The sequence below is a fragment of the Serinus canaria genome, chromosome 3 (genome assembly GCF_022539315.1).
Source record: "Serinus canaria isolate serCan28SL12 chromosome 3, serCan2020, whole genome shotgun sequence".
NCBI classification, from domain to species: domain Eukaryota; kingdom Metazoa; phylum Chordata; class Aves; order Passeriformes; family Fringillidae; genus Serinus; species Serinus canaria.
Window position 1 is genome coordinate 11,064,304 of NC_066316.1, and position 21,804 is coordinate 11,086,107.

The window sequence follows — 21,804 nt, forward strand, 5'->3', positions numbered from 1 at the left end:
TGGTGGCATGACTGCATTTGAACTCTTGCAACTTTCTCAATAAATTTTGGGCCAAATGATTGCTTAACAACTTTGATTTTTTTTTTTTTCCTAATTAGACCATACACTGATCACTGAATGTGGAGATGAAAAGGACAAAAAGATCTCAATTTAGTCATGAATGTTCTATTTTTTTTGTCCTGTTTTGATTTTCCAAGCTCAGAAAGGTCAGGGTTATTCAGCTTTTGCTTGGCCTCCTTCTCTGAACAAGTAATCCACATTTCAAACACATTACAAAATCTGGCTCTGATAAGAGGCATTGAAGAGAACAACAGAATTCCAGCACATTACTGTGACTTGACTGCACCAATTACAGGACAGGCATGAACAAAAGCCAGCAATGCTCTTGGGAAGGAGGCTTTCCCATATGGATGTGTGCTGGAGCAAGTTCATTGTTGACTTTACAGTCTTTGATAAATGATCAAGAGCTATTATGTTTCTATATAGGAGCACAAAAGGCAAAATTTAAAGAAAAGTGATGTTATCACCTTTTATTGTTGGGCTTTAATTACAAGTCACCAAATCACAGAGTGTGTTGACTTGGAAGGGACCCACAAGGAGCCCAGCTCCTGGCCCTGAACAGGACCACCCCTGAAAGTCAATTACAAAGGCTCTGGTAGGGCTGAAATATAGATTTTAATGAGATTCCTAGCAGGAAGGAATGGTGGATGTGGTTTTAACAGATTTGTTTCCTGGTTGGAAGGATTGGAGGAGTGGAGGGTGTTATGAATGTTTCTTAGGGGCTTTTTCTAGTCACAAGCTAGATGTTAAATGAGTTTAATTTTGATGACTAATGCTGCTGTTGGTTGAACTTTTGGTGTCTTTGGCAACCAGAAGGGTCTTCACTCCTGAACTGGCCCACATCTGCATGCAGTTATAACAAGTTAAAGGATTTATTTGTTACAAAAATTGCTAAGCCTTGCAGATAGAGTGCACACAGCCACTGATGCAGAATCATCTTAGTAATAGGGTTAACTTTTTTACTAGTATAAAACAGACAGGGAGTGATGGCATTGAATCTACTTGAGGAGAAAAAAATTAACTTGACCTTTCACTGTGAAAAGTATCAGATATTACAGTTAAATTTAAGAATGTTTTAATTTTTTCTCCCATAGTTTTTTTTTAGATATTCACTGATGGTAATGGGCTTTTTAAGTATGGAGATAGAGTTGGGCTCTAGGGAATTCATTCAGCTTTCTCTATTATTTAGTCATTTGAATTGGATAATAGAGCAAGGATTTCTTTTATTTTTTACTTTATTAGTTAAACTAGAAAAGCAATAGCTTATAATAAAATTTTTACTTTTTCTTCTCATAAGATCTTCTTGTAAGATTGTTTAATTCTTTGTTTACTGTTACTGTATAGAAAAGCTGCCTTAAAAGAGAAAATATAAGAAGTTAAAAAGGGGGCAAAATCCTCAACCAAACCAACTTTGAAATTCTTACAAAATAAATGGTCTTGGTATGTAATTTTTTAGTAAACTCGTGTTACCAGAAGAAAACAGGTGGTCATACTGTACTTCTGTTATTAGACTTCCACTTGCTGGGTCAATAATTTCAGCTTCTGTTTGCTTCACATTTTTTAAGCACTTTTTTGAGAGATTCTGCTGCAATTTCTTACAGAGACATGTAGTCTGCAGATACTCATATAAGTATAGATCAGTCTGCAGCCATTCACAAAAGAAATGGTGCATGAACAATATGAATGCACAGAGGACCTGTGAAGAGAAAATTACTTTCCTGATGAAAAATGAAAGCAAGGGAGGAGAAATGAGGTTGAGGCATATGAGATTAAACCTTGCTCTTCTAATATATCGAATTTTGTCTTTTACTATTAAGGCTCTAAGAACTTGCCAAAATTATTTCTTCATTAGAATGCCAGTCATACATAAACCCTCTTTTTCCTTGTCCCCAAAAACGTTTAAGTGGCAATTAATTTTTGTGTAGTGTCTCAGCTTTTAAGTGAAGTACATATTTCACATGTTTTGTGATGTATATGGCTCTAGATTAATGAATAATAAACATTATTTGCCTAAAAGCAAATCTACAGCTGCAGACACAAGAAATACAAAATCAGTGTTATGGTGCAATGTTTCATTTTCCTCTCATTTTTGTTTTTTTTTTTTTTTTTACCCCACAAAAAAAGATTTGGAATGCATTGGGTTCTTTGAGTCAGCTGAGATACAGATGGAGCCAGTCAAATGTGGAGCATGGCCAGCATTCCCAAAAGATGTTTTCAGTTTATTTTCTAGTCAATAATTTTCATGGGGGGAAAAAAAGAGATGATCGTGTTGACGGTAGTGTCTTCCCCACAGAAAGCAGAGAGGATGGAATATTTCCATGTTGAATTAAAATGCACACATTGCTGAGCAATGAAAACAAATTAAGGCAAATTCAGTAACTTCATTTTAAAAGCAGCAGTGAGCTTTAGTTGTCATAAATTCAGAACTAATTAAAAACATGTTGACAAAAATTAGACCAACAGCTTGTCATTTTCAAATCTAAGTGAAATGCAAAGTGCTGAGAATAAATTACAGGGTTTGAATTCAGTTCTTAAGTTTACTGTCTTTGCTACATGTAGGATATCTTAGGATCTTTTCAGGGGAAGATAGTAGAAAATTATTAGAAAACATTGTTTTCATTTGACTAATATTATAAAAATAAGCTGTGAACTTGATGTCTAAATGTTGAGAACTGGAAATATTTGCAGTGATGGGGTCTAGATGGGTGATTCAGTCCTCTTTTAACTCCCTGCTGGGTGAGAACTAGGCATGTACCATCTCTTCTCCTTCCTCCTTCCTATAAGAAGGAAATAAACCTGAGGACATGAGCTCTAAGATGGAGCTCCATGTAGTCCAGATGGGTCCCAAGTCTGGATTATTAAATAAATAGAACCACAAGATGTGCTGTGGCACACAAATTGCCCCCTCAGTATGTTCCCATCTGCTCTGATAATAGTTAGGTATAGTATAAAAAAGAAATACTAAAATCCCCAGAGGTTAACTATTTCAGGATTGATAAATTATCAAATCTTAGAATCATAGAATGGTTTGGGTTGGAAGGGACCTCAAAAATCATCTACTGCCAACGCCTCTGTCATGGGCTGGGACACCACCCATGAGACTGGGTTATTCAAAGCCTCATCCAGGTTGGCCTGAAACACTTCCAGGGAATGGAGCATCCACAATTTCTCTGGGCAGCCTGTGCTGGTGCCTCACTAAGTAAAGAATTCTTCCTTACATCTAATCTAAATATCTCTTTATTTAGTTTCAACACATTCTCCCTTGTCCTAGCACTATCTGCTTGAGTAAAATGTCACTCTTCCTCTTGCCTTCTTTTTGTTTTGTTGGGTTTTTTGCGTTTTTTTTGTTTTGTTTTTAATAAGCCCTCTTTGGGTACTGGAAGGTCCTCTAGGTCTCCCTGATGTCTTCTCCAGACTGAGCAATCCCAGTTCTCTCAGCCTGCTTTCACAGGAGAGGTGTTCCAGCCATCTGAGCATCTTTCTGGCTCTCCTGTGGACACCCTCCAACAGGATTCACATCTTTGTGCTGAGGACCCAGAGCTGGCTGGATAACTCCACATGGAGTGACCTACTCACAAGGGCAGAGTAGAGGGGCAGAAGCACCTCCCTCAACCTGCTGGCCACACCTTTGTAGATGCACCCCAGAACAGTTGGCTTCATCATGATGTGCTAGTTAAATTAGCATGGCTCCTGAAGGTAAGGAAAGTATTATTCTATGGAATAGAGAGGATAAATCATCTTCAAAATAGAAACATTTGTATGTGCAAGGTTTTGCTGCAACTCTCATGTGACTGGAATGCTCTTGCAGTTGGTATTTCACATCTTGCTGCTCAATAGAAAGATTAATCTACACCAATATTCTGAATTAAGTTCTACATTGATGTGCACACACTTAAAACATGCCACAGAGTGAGTAATTGCAGACTTCAGAAGTTTTTGCTTAGGTGTAGTGTGTCTATTCTGCAAGCACTGGGCACTACTGCTGTATAAGTCTGAAACATCTTGAATCAAAATCAAGGATCAAAAATACCGTGGATTTTAAAAAGTGTAGGCTGACCCAAACATCCTTTAATCTCTGTACAACTTCAGTTAAAGGCTTGTGACAATGTACTAGATGTCTCTTAAAATACAGCCCTAAATTAATTAGTGGAGTGCTCTAGGGCCCACCCTAACACAAGGTGTAAATTTACAAGGGCTGTATGTGAAGTGCAGTGATTGACAGGATGTAGAGTAAAAACATGTGATTATTTTACTCCTTTAAAAAATCAGTGGTAAGCACACCACTGTGGGATTTTGTTCTCTCAGCCAATTACTTCTTTATAATTGAAATTTCCTGAATGACTTTGCAGGCTTTGGCAGCCTGTAGCAAGACCTTGGAAAATGAATAAGAACTATTTATACAACTAGTAGAAAGACACAGGAATAAAAGCATGTGTAGTGAAGGGCAGGATAAAATTGTTCATGCCTTCTTTGCTGGTTGATGGTCTGGGTAAATCTCAGAGTAAAGTCAAGTGCCTGACCAAATTTCAGCCTGTCTTCCTTTCAAGGCACTCAATTGATCAACAACTGCCCTGAGCAGAGTAGAATAACACAATTTATCAGCAATGGGGAATGGTTAAGAACTTAGTTCATTGAAATACCAGTTATGCTGAATTACCCAACCCCATGAGAAGGAGAGAATCCCTATCCATGGGAAGGCCAGTGGAAGTTTGAAGCCTGAATTTTGAGAACTATGAGCCTAAGTTATCCAACTAATTATTTTAAGTCAGTTATAGTTAATATAGAAATGTACAAATACTCTAGCATGCCTTACAAGATAAAATTAGAAATGTGTGTGTATATATATATATTGAGGTGGGCTCAACAGTGTGAAAGCAGGGCTGTATTTTCATGGCTTAGATGTTTTGGGTTTTTTTTGCTAACTTGCTGCATTAAGTTGTCAGACCCAGGTAAGAACTCAATTGCTTCCTTTGAGGTATAATGAATACTTTGCTTAAATTATCTTTTTGTCTGACAACAAAATATTTAGCTGATAAAATGTAGTACAGCAAGGTTCATGCAAGAACAGGTTTTTCAGTTTTCTCTTATGCAATTTAGAATTGTTGACCTTTAATTAACAAGCCTTTCAGTGGTGCACCTTGCTGCAAAAATAACCAAGATGTATACTTTTAACATTTCTTCATAACAATCACCACTGGGTTTGCTCTTTCTGTGTATTTAAGATAACTATAAAAGATTTTCCAATACCTCAAACTGAATGTACTTTTCATATAATATAAAGGCCTTTAGTAGCAAGTCCTTAGTGGCTTTTGTTCAGTTACCATGGTAGCTTTGAACTTTCTTTAGCTGTGGAAAAAAACATTCTTTTTTCACTATCAAGAAAATGGTATTTGCTTTTGAGCAAGAAGAAAAAAATGGACATAGTTTATCAAATGAGTTTGTATATTTCAAAAAGTCTCCAGAATACTTTGTTTTATTTAAGTATCTAAAACATTACTGTAATGGAGAGGAAGGAACTAATTTAATGAAAATTTAATGAAACTTAATGTTCATAGCCAGGGAATACTATATATATATTTGTGTACATATGTACAAATGGGAATTAGATTGCATTCATATAATTGATTAAAGTTCAAATGTTATTTTTGTAGTGTGAACCAGCTCAGATATTGGAAAATGTAAAGAAAAAAAAACCCAAAAACATAATCAAGTTTGTACTAGAGCTGTGCTTTATTTTTATTAAGCCTCTTATTTTCATTTGAGGGATATGAGTGTAAGTGTAAGACTTGAGTAGAGATGTGTAAGAATCCCTTGAATATTGGATCTTGATGTGGGAAAATGTTTAATGTAATGCAGGAAATAAATATTCTTGTGAGCAAATTGATTAAAAATAGTGCAAAGATATACTTGAGCTATTCATGGTCTTTAACATCAAGTGTCTTTATTTACATCAATTTGAGAAAATATTCATAGGATTCCTTTGTAGCTTTTTTTTTTTACTATTTGGAACAAAAAGATTTGTATCTGGAAATTTGGAATTATCTTTGTGATGGTTATCAAGGCAATATGTAGGTAAGCAATTAAAATGTGTAATCAAAAACTAGCACAGAATGAAATCCCTGCCTGGTAGTATAAAGCCTGAAAGTTTTCATTAATTCCTGCTTGCCTTTATTGTATTAAACATTTTTTTTAATATTCTCTTGATGAAAGCCAGATTGCTTCTGATTACAACACAGGTGCTTCTGTGATACTGTAATAGAAAATACTCTGTAGAAAACCAAGGAAATATATGACTTTATGAGCTACCTCCAGCTCCACTGCTTGAAAAGAGTTTTAGTCAGCAAAGTTCCAGTGGTTTTACCAATGTCTGGCAGGTTCACCCATCAAGTTTCTCCACCTTTGTTCTCCTCTACAAAACTGTTTAAAATTTGAGTTTAATTTTTGTCAATCATGTTGCTAATGTTGGCTGAGATGGGGATAATTAAAAAAAGAACTAGTAGGTGGTTTTTTTTTTAGTTTGGTGAATGATACAAAACTTTGTTTGATGTGAGGGATAGCTGATCAGAAACATCTGGGTTGTCTGTTAGGGAGAAGGCCAAACCTTAATTTTCAGTGTTTGATATTGTCTTATATAACCCATCTTTATTCCAAACAAACTATTTTGGGATTGGCTGTTATTGTTTTAATACAGTGTGGAATGTACCTCATCCTGTCCTGCAGTGAAAAACAGAGTTGGCTGGGGTTTTTTACCCCAATGCTATCCTATTATGGTGGTCTAAAAAAGTATAATAATAATATTTTTTTGATCTAATAAATACTTGCTCCAAAAGCCTGGAATTTGGGGATGGTAATGTTTGGCTGAGACACAAGCTTTTATTGCTACAAGGAGCAACACTTTCTGAGGAACTAGACATCTACTTGAGGAAAAAGCCCCCAAATTAGGACTAGATTTTAAAATTAATTTCAGTGTGTAGCATTTTATTACACAGCCTAAATATTTGTACACAAAATGCTTAGATGGAGCTAATGCCTACATCTCACTTCAGAGTAGTTTGTATTAGCTTCTGGGATATAATAAATCCACTGGGCCCAATGCCTGAATTAACATAATAATTAAAGTTTCAGCACATTGTTGTAGGTCACAGTGAGAAAATGTTTAATCTTTCTCCCTTCATCTGTGTACATTCAATGCATTGGGAGGTCTACAGAGACTGAATTAAATTTAAGTGTACCAGAAATGAGCAGGGTGTTTTAAGAAAAATGTGAAAAAGGTTTAACTTTGTTAGGAGCTGTTCATAATTGGTTTTGTTCTGGCAATAAAAGATACAGCAAAAATTGGGTCACTACACAAGTTACAGCTCAATTAATGGCAGAAAGCTGTGGGTGTATAGCAGCCAAAACACAGAATTATCCTGCATCTGCCCACTTGAGGGTTTGGGGTTTGCTTGGTTCATAGATCATTGTCTGTGGTCAGCTGTGCCTGTAGGAAAGAACAAGTGCTGGGCTGGAGTGAGTAAGCACAGGATGTTGTAGATCATCTGAAAGCTACTCTACAAAATTAGTAGAGTTTTAAGAGAATGAAAATGTGCTTTTCCAAACATATTTCTAGGTGTGAAAAACTGATGAGACTGAGAGGAAGATTTAATGTCATTTTATGGCTCTTGAGAGAAACCAAGGAATATTAAAAGTTGTCTTGTGCTGACCCTACTCACTAGCCAGGGAGAAATATCTGGATGCTGATTATTGCACCACCAGAAATGGGTCAAGATGCAGCTTGTTTTGAAACCACTTTGGAAATCCATGGTAAATTCCTGAGGTTTAATAAGAGCTTCAGCTGCAGTTTCCCTCTATTCTGGAGCAGCTCTTTGCTAACACAGGAGTAAATGGATTTAGTCATTTAATGGCTAATTTCCTTTGCTGGGCATTCAGTTGACAAAAGAACCACAACAGGATGGGGGAAGAAAAGTTCTGTTTGTGTTGGTTTTATTCTGAGGAACCAGGGCAGGCTGCTGCTCAGCTTTTTGCTGTGTTTACACAAAAACTTGGAAGATTAGGATAGAAAATAAAAATGGGGAGCCTGAAGCTGCTTAAATTAGTCTGTGTTTCTTGTATGGCAGCATGGCAAGTTGGTTATTAACTTAATATTGGGGAAGTAGGGAAACAACTGAGCTGGGGGTAGCAGGAAAAACAAGAGCTGCAGGAGCTGCCCTTGGATACAGCAAACATTCTTAATTTCATGGCTAACAGACTGATGAATGCTGCCTGCTTTTGCTTATGAGATGGAAATGCTTCAGTGTGCATATTGTCTCCATAGCCCCAGACAAAAGTACAAACAAATAATGCTTGAATAATAAAATAATCAAATTATCCTCCAGTTAAATTGTGGTTCTCCTCTAAATTTCAGTTTAGGAATCCAATGAAAATGTGCTCAGGTAGAAGGGAATTAAGAAAGAATGGACTGCTAGTCTACAGATGTCTAATTTAATGACAATTAAGAAGAATTCTCAATGATCCACATACCTTTAATTTTAAACCATTTATGTCTGTGCCATTTCATCTCAGTATTATGATATGATGTTACCTCAAAAATGGAACTGATGGACAGGATTCTAAAATAATTTAAACACAGCTTTCATTTTAGTTTTGTATCCAAATCCTTAAGGATTTGGGTACAAAACTAAAATGAAAAGTTTTGAGTTTTGTATCCAAATCCAAGTCCATAAGGTGTAGGAGCCTTGGGGAGAAATAGAGATGATAATTACAGAATGATTTCTTTACAGAGGCAGTAATTCCCTTTCCTGAAAGTTCAGAGAGGTTTAAATTATTTTGTGAACATAATAACTGACCTGGTGGTTCTGTGATGAATGCTTTTGTCAAGAACTCTTCAATTTTTATTAATTGATAGTATCCAGAGTAGTAATCAAATAGCTTTAAAAGTGTAATGGCATGTATTCAGAATCAAATGTCTTGTGTGTTGTGCATAAAGGGCTTTACCTATTTTCTCAGGGTGCTATAAAATGAGGAGGGACTTTGGAGAAACAAAACTATATTCAGCAATACAAAGAAAACAGTAGGGCTGTAGAAGAAGGTTGAATTAATAGCCTGTGTAACTCAGAGTGCAAGCATTTTCTGTCTATTGATCCTGTCACTCTGGCTACTGCACAAGGGTGTTTTCCTAATGTAATAAATGCAAAGCCCCACCAGCCTCTGGAGCTTTGCATTTAACAGCTGATGGGTAATTACAGGAGACCTGGGAGGCACAGGTGGGAGAGAAATAATGGAGGCTGCTGGGGAAAGCTTTTGTATTCAAATTGGTTTGGGGCAAACTTTCACTTGCTCTATACTGTAGAGGGATTTTTTCTCTCTCTGAGGGGAGAAGAGAGGTTTATTACATTGAAAGTTTCCATAGAATTTGTTCTGTGCCTCAGTATTAGTGTGTGAATAGCCAGCCTGGTTGTAGTCCTTGCTCCTGGTTCCTGGGTGCTGTAGTGTGGGACCAGCAGTGGTGCTCAAGCTGTTCAGGAGGAGCCAGCCTGTGGTTCCTGCTGCTGTTGGCACAGGCTTGTCTTGTGCTTTTTTCCACATTGGTTAGGAGATGGAACTTTGTGGAAAATAGATGTCAGTTGCCAAAACATTTGGTGGGGGATACAGGCTCCATTGCTTTTTTCCCTGCCCTCTCCAGTTGATGGCTTGGGGGAGTACCAGCAGCTGTGGTGAACACAATCTTAGTGCCTTGAAATGAGGAGACAGTTCAGACCCTGAATGCAGATTAGATTCTTGAAAAAGGAAGAGAACCCAAACCTGAAATGTATGTAATGTGCTTGTCAGTAGTGTGTGTCACAGCTTTTCTCTTTTGATTAGCCTTTGTAAGTATGTTAAATTATTTTTTCAGTTATGTTTTGTTCTGTAAGTGTTTTTTGGATGATTACAGACTTGTTTCTATTTCATATCTGTAGGGCAGAAGGCTGTAAATAATTCTAAGCTCCTATGCAGTAATAATAAATATTGAAGTATTTTAAGCAGTTATTTTAGACAAGTTCCTGGAGGGGTGAAATTACTTCTTAATATCTAATGTTTATAAAATGAGGCAGTATCTGACAGTGTCACTCTTTCTGTCTCCATCTTTTCTCTACCCCTTCCATTACCTGAGAAATAAGTTAAGTTTTACGTTAGATCCATGAAATGATGCAAATATGTTACATTATCTATGACACTTTAAGTATCTCACCTTGTTAGGCATGTTTATTGCATAAAGAACAGGATCAAGTACCAGTGGTGCAAATGTGCTGTCTTCAGTGGAATTTACCAGCAGATATCTTGGCCCAGTCATGACAGCAAATCTTTCCTCTAAAATATCAATACAGCACTAGAGTCCAATTATTTTTATACTCTGCTAATCTTCTTTTGCTTTTACAGTGTTCCTGCAGGCTTCTATAAAAAGACCATTGGTAATCTCAGTAGGGAGGCCTCCTTATCAAGTAGTTTCAAAGACTTATGGCTTCTGAAAAAATAAGGAGGTAATACTGAATTAATGGAGAAAAAAATGGAGTCTTCAAAAAAACTAAATGTAAAGCATATATAATGCAGATTATTTTACTACTTGCAGAAGTTTTCTTGGATTTTCACAGATTTGATAATAAGACTTGGAGAGAGTTAAAAATATTTTATATTTTTAAAGTACATGCCTAAAATGATCCTTTAAATATAAATCTAGACATAGTTCTTTTTATGTACTCATAGCTGAAAAGAAATCAGTGTATGTATAGTTTTAAAGTTGTGGTCAGGCCAAGAAACCTGCTTATCAATTTTTGAAAGTCTCATGTAAAAGAAAAATTGGTAGATCTGGAAAGGCTTGTTCTGTTGTAGCTTACTGGAAGTATGTTAGAACATTATTAAACTCTGTTTAAGAGTGAGTGTTAGAGAGTCAAGAGCCAAGCCCTGGTATTTCTTGAAGAGAAGAATAAGAAGTTCTGTGGAGAAGGACCTGGGGTTCCTTGGGACAGCTTGTTCTCCTGGGTGGAGAACAAGCTGTCCCTGAGCCAGCAGTGTGTCCTTGTGTCCAAGAAGGCCAATGGTGCATTAGAAACTGCACTGCCAGCAGGTCAGGGAGGTGATCCTGCCCCTCTGCTCAGCCCTGCTGAGGCACATCTGGAGTGCTGTGTCCAGTTCTGGGATCCTCAGGATGAGAGAGACATGGAGCTCCTGGAGCAGGCTAGTAAGGTGGTGAAGGGTCTGGAGAACCCCCCTTATGAGGAAAGGCTGAGGGAGCTGGGGCTGTTCAGCCCCAAGGAGAGAGAACTGAGAGAACCTCATCCAAGTCTCAGAGGGGAGATGTCAGAGGATGGACCAGGCTCTACTCAGTAGGACAAGAGGCACCGGGCAGGAACTGATGCACAAGAGGTTCCACCTGACCATGAGGAGGAACTTCCCTGTGCAGGTAAACCTGAACTGGGGTGGATTGCTCAGAGAAGGTGTGGAGCCTCCCTTGCTAGAGAGATTCCAGAACCATCTGGACACAATCTCGTGCCTTGTGCTGTGTGATGACCCTGCCTGTGCAGGGAGAGCAGACCAAATGTCCCTCTGTGCTCCCTTCCAGCTTGACCTATGCTCTGATTCTGTGAAGTGATAGCAAGCATTATCTTGTTTAAAAACTAGCAGCTGTTACTTGAAACACATGAAGGTATCCATCAAATTGCTTTGGATTGTACCCTCCTTTATCATGTTATGGGTATAAGCTTTACAGAATCATGAAAAAAGGTGTGGGGGAATGGATTTCAGATTTTTAATATTTCATTGATATTTTGCTATGTGTTTAAGAAGATTTTCCATACTACAGAGTTGGGATGTCTTTAAGTGGATTTGTTTCAAGAAGTACCTTGGTAATGGCAATGACTTATTTCAGCAACACTTTTTTCTTAAGACTCTTTGTTATGTAGCTTCTACTGCTTTCCTTTAAAACTTGATGCAAGTTGCATTTCTGTGATTATTAGCAAAAAACCCACACATTTTATTCGCAGTCAGATAAATCAGATTTTGAGATTGCCACATGTGACATTATCATCTGAATATCTCTGGTTGTTACTTACACAAAACCCTGGTGTTATACTCAGTAAAAGGCTCTTGCTCATGTGGACAGTGCTTTTTCCTCAACATGTCCCATGTTCTGAAATGCTATGGCCTAAGTTTTGATTTGGGGTGGAAGGGGCTATGAAATACAGTTGTATCCTACAGTTGTCAAACCACTACAAGAATAATGGCAGTTTTCCTTTTTTCTTTATTGTCTTGGAAAGAGTGTGTTAATTTAAGAACCAACAGTAGTGCCAGAAAAGCAAAAAAATAGCTACAGTATATTGGTATAGAATATCATCTGTCAAACTTCTGTAGGTTTCATCAATCTTTACTGTCTTTTCCATAATAAAATCTGTTAAATTAGTTTGAATTCAGTTAGCCTGTTCCCCTATCCTTAACACCCTGCTTTTATATGTTCTTTTATCTGACTGCTGCACAGAAAATATAAATAGAGGTGCGAGGTATTTTTTGTTATTAAGGTTTATTCTGATTTTAAGATGAGAATGGGGATTTCCAATGACTGCTAATTAGTAAGAACACTGACCAGCACACAGCTTAGCCAGCCTTTGCCTCTCAGCAGGAATTGCAGTGCAATAAGAAAGGTCTCTGAAGGAGAAAAACCTAAGATAGAGAGAAGAACAGAGTGGAGGGCAGCATTGAAACAAAAGAAAGAAGCAGAAAGTAATAGGTCAGAATATTTCTAGGAAGATATGTCACAGCCTCCAGAGATGGTAACAGCACTATCAAAGTTATCAAGGTTTTCTGTCTGATGGGAAGTCCTTTTGAGTGTTTCATCTGAATTTTAAATAGTCATTTCCTGATTCTGGACTTGCCCCTGAATGTTTCTTCCCATATATATGCAGGTGGTGGCAGTTCTGTGTAAATACCTGTGGGTGTTTTCCTCTGCAAAGTACAGGCAGTTCAGCTGCTTTTATTGCCATGACCTTGACCAGAATCCCTGTTATACAAATACTTACTAATATTTTTTCAATTTGCCTCCATTTTAAAATATACATTTATTTTTTTTAACTGTGGACACATAGTTGGTTCTTCTTTCCAGAGCAGAATGTTTTCTGTTCCTAACCCAATCCACTCAAGGTCTGTGCTGTGCTCATCTATTACATGTTTGTTGTCCCTAGTGCTTTGTCCATCAGATACATTCATAAAGGTAAAATATCATTAGTCATTGTAGTGATCATTAATCAATTTGGAGGAAGGTTATCTGAATTGTTAATGAGCTATATCAGATATTAGAGTTCAACACCAATTATTCCAACCAATTTCAACTGGCACTATTCTTTTGCTCACTAAATAAGAATTCTACCTCTGTAATTCTTTGGAAGAAAAAACTGTTCCAAAACCAACATATTGAATTTCTTGTAGCTCTTACTTCAGGTTTTTAATAATGCTCATTTGAACACCTGACCTATGTACAGATGGTGGCTGAAGGTAATTCTGGTGTGCCAAAAGACATATCAAATGTATCACAAGAAGGTATATTTATCCTGATACTACTTCTTATATGCAGCCTTAAGTTAAAAAAATATAGTTTTGGCTCAAATATTTTCCATTGGACAATGAATTGAGATACTGAAGCTCAAAGGCTATTTTTGACTAATGCTTTGCCTGTTTTGAGGAGTTTTGAGCTTCTTCTCTTTCCAGAACTAATCAATAAAAAAAGAGTCCTTTTACTCTTTGTAGCTGACATAGTAATTCCTTTCACTTTATTTGAAGAGGCAGGGTTGCAAAGAGATATTAGATGGTTTGTTTAGATCAAATATTTCTAGTGTAGCAGCAGGCCATTAGCACATCTCTCTGCTTGTTATTTTGAGCAGCAGATTTCTTCAGCTGAGACTTCAGCTTCTCAGATCCCCTTTGTTGCTGTAGGATCCTTTCATAGAATGCATTCTTCATGTGCTCAGTAACTCGGAAAGATTTTTCTGTTTTACATGTGAAAAATCTTTCTTAAATGAGGCTATCCTCAACAGGCTGGATGTAATAAAATAACTGTTTTCATATTAAATTTCCCATGTTTATAGGAAAACCAAGAGTTATAAATAACTTCTTCCAAACATGTTTTGAGGGCTAACATAGAGATCCAACTGACTTTTCCCAAATGTTTTTATGTAGATATTCCTGCAGTGGTACAATCTTAGGCAGAGACAGAAAAAAAGAAAGTGATGGTTTTGTCAGTCCCCTCTGGAAAGTGTTTTGTTTTACCTTTTTCAAAACCATGCTGGTTCTCTTTTTACTGTGTCAAATGCTACATTTTCCTGCAGTAACCCTCTGAGACAAGGGCAAAACTGGTTTTATAGCAGTGGCTCATCATGCACATAATACCATTGCAGTGGCATTCCCCCTGCATCTCTGGAAAGCTTATTGTACAAAGGGCTGCTTTTAACAGGAGTTAATTAGGACTGGAAAATTGCTTGTTGTTTTTTATTGCATCTAAACCCCAGGACATGCTGCACTAATCCTCTAGTGCTGTGTGGTGCCATAAGAGAGGTATTCAGCTGATGTCTCAGAAGTTTCTTATTAGCTTTGAAACTGTTCCTTATCAGATCATTTAACTCATTAACTCTTTCTACACATAAAATGTGTTCTTTGGGATTGTTCTTCCTTGTTCTTTCATTTAAAATGTGTGTTTAAATATAACCCCAACAAAGTTAAACCAATTTTTTGTTCTCCTCCTATTCCACATTTTTATTTAGGACAATGAAAAACAAATGCAGCTCATTTGGAGAATGCTCTGCAAGGAGTAAGGTGCTACTGCTTCATCCAAGAAGCATTACAGAAAATGGGTTTTTTTTCTAGGACAGAGACTGCCTTCAATTTTTGCAAGAATTACTGCACTTGTTTTTTGCTCAAAGCATATTAATTCTAAAACTTGTATTTGCACAAGTTATATACTTATGAGGAGTAAAATTAAAACTGCTGTTTTTTTAATCATTATGTCAGTTTTTCTATCAGTTCTGTAAACAATCTGATACTGAAAATCTGTGATTCTGATTGAAAGCTAGAAATCTCCATTTTGCAGTTCAGCTCTAAAGTCAGTAGGAACCTTGAGGCCTGGAAAAGGCCCTTGGAAAGTTGCCCAAAGTTTTCCAGCATGGTTTTTAGCTTGCTGCAGAAACTGGAGCCTGTATTTATTTGTTGGTATATTTCTGCTCTGGTTTCCCAACCTGATAAATGAGTTTTAAGGCAACAGTAAGGTTGAGTAAAAGTAGTTTCTCCTGTCAGTGTCGAAGTGATGTGAGAGTATTTGACATTTTGCAGTTAATTCTTTATTTAGCAAGAATGCCTTTAAAATCACCATTTTGAGTTTTGAGTAATTTTTGGACACATTATTGCTGTGATATGAGGTGCAGGATACTGTAATCTGCTTATTAATGATGCAACTGCTAATTAGAAAAAGGTTCTCTTATTTTCACCTTCCAGCAATTTAGTATTTATTGTACACTAAGATGGCACTGTTCCTGAAAACTCCTGCTTGCTTTCCTCTCCCTCCCCAATTGCAAATGTGCTTTTGAAGTGCCTACTCTGTGTGATTAAATAAAAGGACATGAAAATTAGTGAGGAAATTGCATGGTGTAGCCATTTTAGTTATGAATTTAAATTACTGTTTAGCAAAATGGAGTAATTTATCACTTATCTAGTATTCCCTGCAAGTCATTTATCATGAGTAGCAACAGTCATAATTTTATTCTAATCTGAGGTGGTGGGAAGGGATCAGAGGTTCATGCTTCTTGTGGTTGGCTACTGTTTTAATGATGGTGTATGAAACAAAACAGGAGCTGGGAAACTTTCTCAAGTTTCTTTGCATTATTATACCTGACTTTGTACCAGTTAAATATCAGTTAAACGCTGATAAATGTTTCTCAGCAGGTAGGCTATTTATTTGCACCTCATTTTATAGCAATGGATAGTGGTTTTATGTTGGACACCAGTAGTGCAGGCTTTGGTGCCCAGGAGCACAGCAGCAGTGTGTTTTTGGGATAAACCATGTTCTGATAGTACATTCCAGGAACAGGGATTATGGCCATCCAAAGCACTTGGTTAGAACAACTAACCAGAGTTTTACTTTGTCATGGTTTTGAGTGGAATATTTTCTGCCACAGAAAGGCTTGGATTGGTTTACCAGAAATGAGTCTGTGGAATGAGTAGTCATTTCTACAGCCCCTTTTTTTTTTTTGTTTTTTTCCACAAAAGGATAATTTGAAATAATAATAAGGGGCCCTTGAGAATTCCTCAGTCCTTCAGAATAAATTGCTTATGGTCTTAAATAACTTTTCCAGTTTTGTTCTCATGTTAGGCCAGTCATGATTACCTCATAATGAAATTATTCTCTCACAAAGGGAAGGCACACAGAAATCTGTACTTACTGGAGAGGGGAAGGGAGCATTAAAAAATAGGAAATAAACAGGTACCTATTTCCCAGCTGTGGATTTGGAAACATGAATCTGATTTTTTTTCTCCAAATTGCTTTCTTCGAATATTCTGTGGAGACTAGAGGGCAAGGAGTATAGTTTCTGGGAAGGAAAAGTAAAAGATTGTGAGAAATGAAAGCATGGAAGATTCTTCTGTTAAAAAAACTTATTTACAGGAGATAGGAACAGAAAACTGCTAATGTAGAACAAGAGTAGTACTTTGTAAAAATTAACTCAACCCTAACTGATAAAGCAGACCCTCTGCATTCTCTCAGAATTAATTTCTTAGGCTTTATCATAATTCCATAATTTTTGTTGTTTTCATACTTAAGTCTTAATTTTTTTTTTTTTACATTAGCCAGAATTATTTTGGTTTGCTCTTTGAGTGCCTGTGTTTTATTTCTAGATGGAATCTGGTCATCTTTTATTATGTGATTGGGAAACAAAAAACAATCAAATTCAGTGTAACATGTAGAGAACCACTCTATAGTCTTTGTAATTTTTCATCTCAAGATCCAGTGAATGCTGTATTAATGGAAGGGTAAAGGCTGGCTTCCTACAAGAGGAGTGTGCTGAGAAACCTTGTGCATGATGCATCCTGAGAGCATTCCTGGTTCAGCAGTGCACACCTCATGTGGAGAGTATTCCCTTTCAATGGAATAGCAAGGCATTAGTCTGCTATTACTGCCAAGTTTGCCACAAAAGTAGCAGTTCAGGCTGCCTGGTTTTATTGTGTCAGTCATTCTTGTAAATGGTTTTGTCTACGTGCTGTTTTAGTGTAGCTTTCCAAAGTTGCATTACTTTTTCAGAAAGACTTTATAAGTTTAAGTTGATGGCGTAGCAGATAAATGTTTGAATTTTAGATTGTTGTGAAATGGAGCACTGGACAGTACATCTGGGAACATACCAGACTCTGGTTTGGCATAATTGATTTATTCAGAACACATTTCATGTTTTGAAGATTGTAGAGAAGTAACTTGGTTCTTAGAAATAGAGTATCAGTGTTGGCAGCTTATTTTCTCTTTCACAGTAATTATTTTGGCAGACAGATAAATTGACAGCACTCTACCAGGTTTTGTGTGTAATACTGGATGGGTTTGTCACATGGGTTGTTGGGGTTTAGTTAACAAACTTTTGGGTTCTTCTTATGTAAAGGAACATTTGCAGCTATGAATAAAGAGATTTGATTTACTCTTGCTGCAATTTTATTGCTCTTGTCTATGGTTCCATTATTGTTACTACCTAATAAGATCAAAGCCCATAGTGCTTTGTATGTGACTTAAATCAGGCATGGGCACATGATGAATTTATTATGGATGCAGCCAGACCCAGTTTGTGATGTAATACTGCCAGTGGGCTGGGTGGATGTGCTCTAAAGCTGAGCATAGTGCTTGTGTAGGACTGTAAAATCTGCTCAGGCTCATTGAAGTGTTGCTTCCATGTGCTTTATCAGACTAAGGATTAAATGAACTTCCAAAGGGTTGAATGCTAAAACTGTTGTTGGCTTCAGTGGGGCAAAGAAACAAACCCTTCCTGCAGCAACAGGTGCTTTAATAGAGGGCTTCTCTTGTTTGAATCCTTTCTGTGACACAGATTGTGCCATTCTAAATTGGCACAACTCCTGTAATTCTGGACTGTCACTGCCATAATATACTACATTTTACAGTATTCAAAATTCAGAATAAAAACATGTTAAACTCCTTTATGGTGTTCATATTATCTTGTGCTTTTCTATGCAGGTAATTACATTTTAGTCATTAAATGAAGTGTGACACTTCATACTGGCTAGAATGACTGCTATGCATTTTTAATGGTTTCTCTAAGTGTCATTAAGTGATAATTTGAAAAATAAACAAACAACCAGCAGTTTACACAACTGGTTATTAATGAAGGCTGTTCCTAATTTGCTTAAAGTATCAACAAAAATTGTGGAATGAAATGTAGCAACAGATTGAGTGTTTTGGTTTTTTTACATAAAACATTTGAGTGCTTTATCAATATTCTTTTAATGTCCATTCTAAAAACATACAATCCTATCAAGAGTAAAATAGCACATCTTTTTGATATTAAAAAGTTGCTACAGTGTTGATTACCAATATTGTTTAGTGGCTTTTCTGTCCTGTGCTGAAACATTTTGACTTGTGCCTTCTGCTCAGCATGCTAAAAATTCTGGTTTTCAATGACAAAGTACAAAATAAGATTTGTGAGCTGATTTCCCCTTCCTGGTTTTCCTGAATCTTTACTGGCCTGTGGCAAACCTGTGGGTGTTTTACCTCCTGTCTTTCCATCTCGGAGCTCGGCATGGCAAGGCAGATTTGGAGTTGCAGTGGCCAATCATTCACTAAATATCAATGCTAGGTTGAGGGCAAATATGCCTGAGGTTTCATCCAAATAATCATAAGAGGGAAATTTAAATTTTTTTGTGAGGAATTAATTACTCTGCAGACTGGAGAAATGTGGAGGTATTTTATTGGTACTCTTGCCCCTGATTCAAATAATTATGTAATATTTGCAGTTTGGCCAAGCTAGACTATTGTCATGGAGGATGATGTTTGAATTCATGGCATGGAAACACCATAAAAATAGCAAAAAATGGGTATTTTTAGTTTGTCAGGTGAGCAGAAAAGATAGTTTAGTAGGAAAATCATGTGGTTAGTTTCTTTATCCAGTGTTCATGTTGTTTCACCAACATGTTTCTTCTGAAGTAAAATGCTAAAATGCTATGCTCCGTTTTATTTTTTTTGTTGTTTTCAATTGATTTAGTTTTTAAACGAGTGCTAATTTGATGTAAATCAAATAATTATGTAATTAAATGATGCAAATAAAACTAATCTGTTCAAAATTTTTAATTTCATGATATTGTGTATCATGGACTAGATTTTGAAGCTAAAAGGAATGAGAGGATTCAAAGATGAACAGTAAATTCTGCAGGGGTATTGCTTGAAGAATTACTCAAGTTTTATTTGGATTAACTGCCTCCTTTTTCAAGTCCTTGTTTAGGAATAATGTATTTCAAAAGGGCCTGGCATGTACCTAAGTTCCATCCATTTTCATGTCTGAATGCTCAGAAGCCGTTTGCAGTGCATAATGTGTGTACAAAAGCATTTTGCATGTTGATTCATTTATGTCCTTCATTTTTTTGGTGGTACAGTCATTAAATACCTGGGAAAAAACTACAAATACGAGTTTGCTGCATCTGTTTTATCATCTTTCCACTGTGGGTATTGATGCTGCTTTAATGTGCCTGTGCAGCAAGCACCCATAGCAAATAAATTGTTGCTTGAGAGTTTTATACTTTTATTAAATATTCATTAGATGAGATGCAGGCTGCTGCTTTGAGTGCATTGAAACCCCAGAAAATGCATTGTTTGTGAATCCTTTATGCAGCATGAGCCAAAGTGTTCACTACTGAAATGTGTAAGAGTCCAGGATGTCTTGCTATCAGTTGCTCTGCAGCTGAATCTTGCTTTGGGCTGTAAAGTGAGCATAATTGATACAAGAGAGCATTATTGATACACGGCCATTTTGGGTTTCTTACATTGTATTTCTCTATAATTTGGCTACTGCCAAAAAAACCCCACCACAAACTCCCATAAAAAAAAAAAAAAGAAAACCACCAAGAATTCTTCATCAAATCTGAGAGAAAGCCCTTCAAGTAAACAGACTGATAACTTCTAATGTTCTCATTGCAAAGCAAAGTAAAAGCAGAATGCAGACCTTTCTGGTGTCTCATCTGATGTGTGTTGCAGTAGTCTCTGAAGTTACTCTTATCTAGGGAGAAGCATTTTGAATATCCAGGATCAGTGTTAGTATACAGGCTACACCAGAAGACAAGCACACTCAAGGACCTCTCACAAAACCTGTGTCCTCAGACCTGTTTTTTTCATGTTCTGTCATTCACTGGTCTCTTAAATTCACACTGTTACTCCCTTGATCTATATATTTAAGCATCTGTTTTGGGTTTGTTCTGATAGTATCACACTTGTGTGCAGCTCTGTCCTGGAGATTTTTATTCCTGAGAAGGATGAAATTTGATGTCCTCAGGTTTTCACACCTTCATTCTTATATTTCATAAAACCTGCAGTTTTTCATTGGGATTTTACTAACTTATTAGCTTCACAGACATTTTTTGCCTTTTTATAGCTCTAAACTCCATAAACTTCTAAACAGATAATTTTTGGCTTTTTAAATAGCTTTAAATTCCTTACACCTCTAGTGTAAGGTCCATGTATATGTTACTGTATAAGATTTTAGGGGAAATGTAATCTCCATGTATGTCATTCTTGCTTTTCTGAGATTGAAAGTTCAGCTATTTGTGCTTCACCTTCAGGATAAACTAAGAACAATAACCTGGATGGCACTTACTAGCTAGTAAAAGTACATCCCAGAAAAAAAACCCAAAAAACACTTCATTTACTGATTCATTTTAACTTGCTGTCTGGCACAGTGCTATATAAAGCTTTAAGGCAGATTCCTAAATGAATGCTTTGTAGCTTTAGTTTATTCAAGACCTTAGGCAGATCTACTGGAAATATGTAGGTTAATGATTCTTTTTCAGGTGTCATTTTAGTGAGAGCTGGGAAGGAAAAGATCTGTGTTTTGACTAGAATAATGCTTTGTTCTGTATGTTCACCTCAATGCTATATATTTAGATGTGTTTCATATCAGATTGCTTAAATAACATTAATCCAATTGCTGGTGCAGTTTATTTTCCAAGTTTAATTATGTACATGAAAATTCTGTTAGAAAATAGTTAAAAAATATGTCCACGGGAAATCTCATTTATCTCCTTCCTTCATGGATTTTAAGTGTTTTAAATTAATTATTTTTTGATACAGTGCTTACACTAATACTGCTAAATTAGCTATGAAAATAATTCATGCAAGCTGCCTTTAATTAAGTGCCAGCGATTTATTTGTTTGTTTCTCTCCTTTTGTTTGCCAGGAAAAGAAGAATATATTGCCACATTCAAGGGATCAGAGTACTTCTGCTATGATTTATCTCAGAACCCCATACAGAGCAGCAGTGATGAAATAACTCTGTCCTTTAAAACGCTGCAGAGGAACGGACTGATGCTTCACACAGGGAAATCGGCTGATTATGTCAATCTTGCACTGAAAAATGGAGCTGTCTCCTTGGTCATTAATTTGGGCTCAGGGGCCTTTGAAGCGCTGGTGGAACCTGTGAATGGGAAATTTAATGACAATGCCTGGCATGATGTGAAAGTAACCAGGAATCTGCGTCAGGT

The 21,804-nt window shown here is 36.7% G+C and overlaps 1 protein-coding gene across 9 annotated transcripts in view; it reads left to right on the forward strand.

Moving 5' to 3' along the window:
* The window catches only part of NRXN1 (neurexin 1), a 668,036-nt gene that overhangs the window by 201,978 nt on the left and 444,254 nt on the right, over positions 1-21,804 (forward strand). For all 9 annotated transcript variants that reach the window (XM_030236511.2, XM_050972677.1, XM_030236512.2 and 6 more), the window contains one exon: positions 21,501-21,802. In XM_030236511.2, the coding sequence (XP_030092371.1) occupies positions 21,501-21,802 (302 nt within the window). The remainder of the gene's footprint in view (positions 1-21,500; positions 21,803-21,804) is intronic.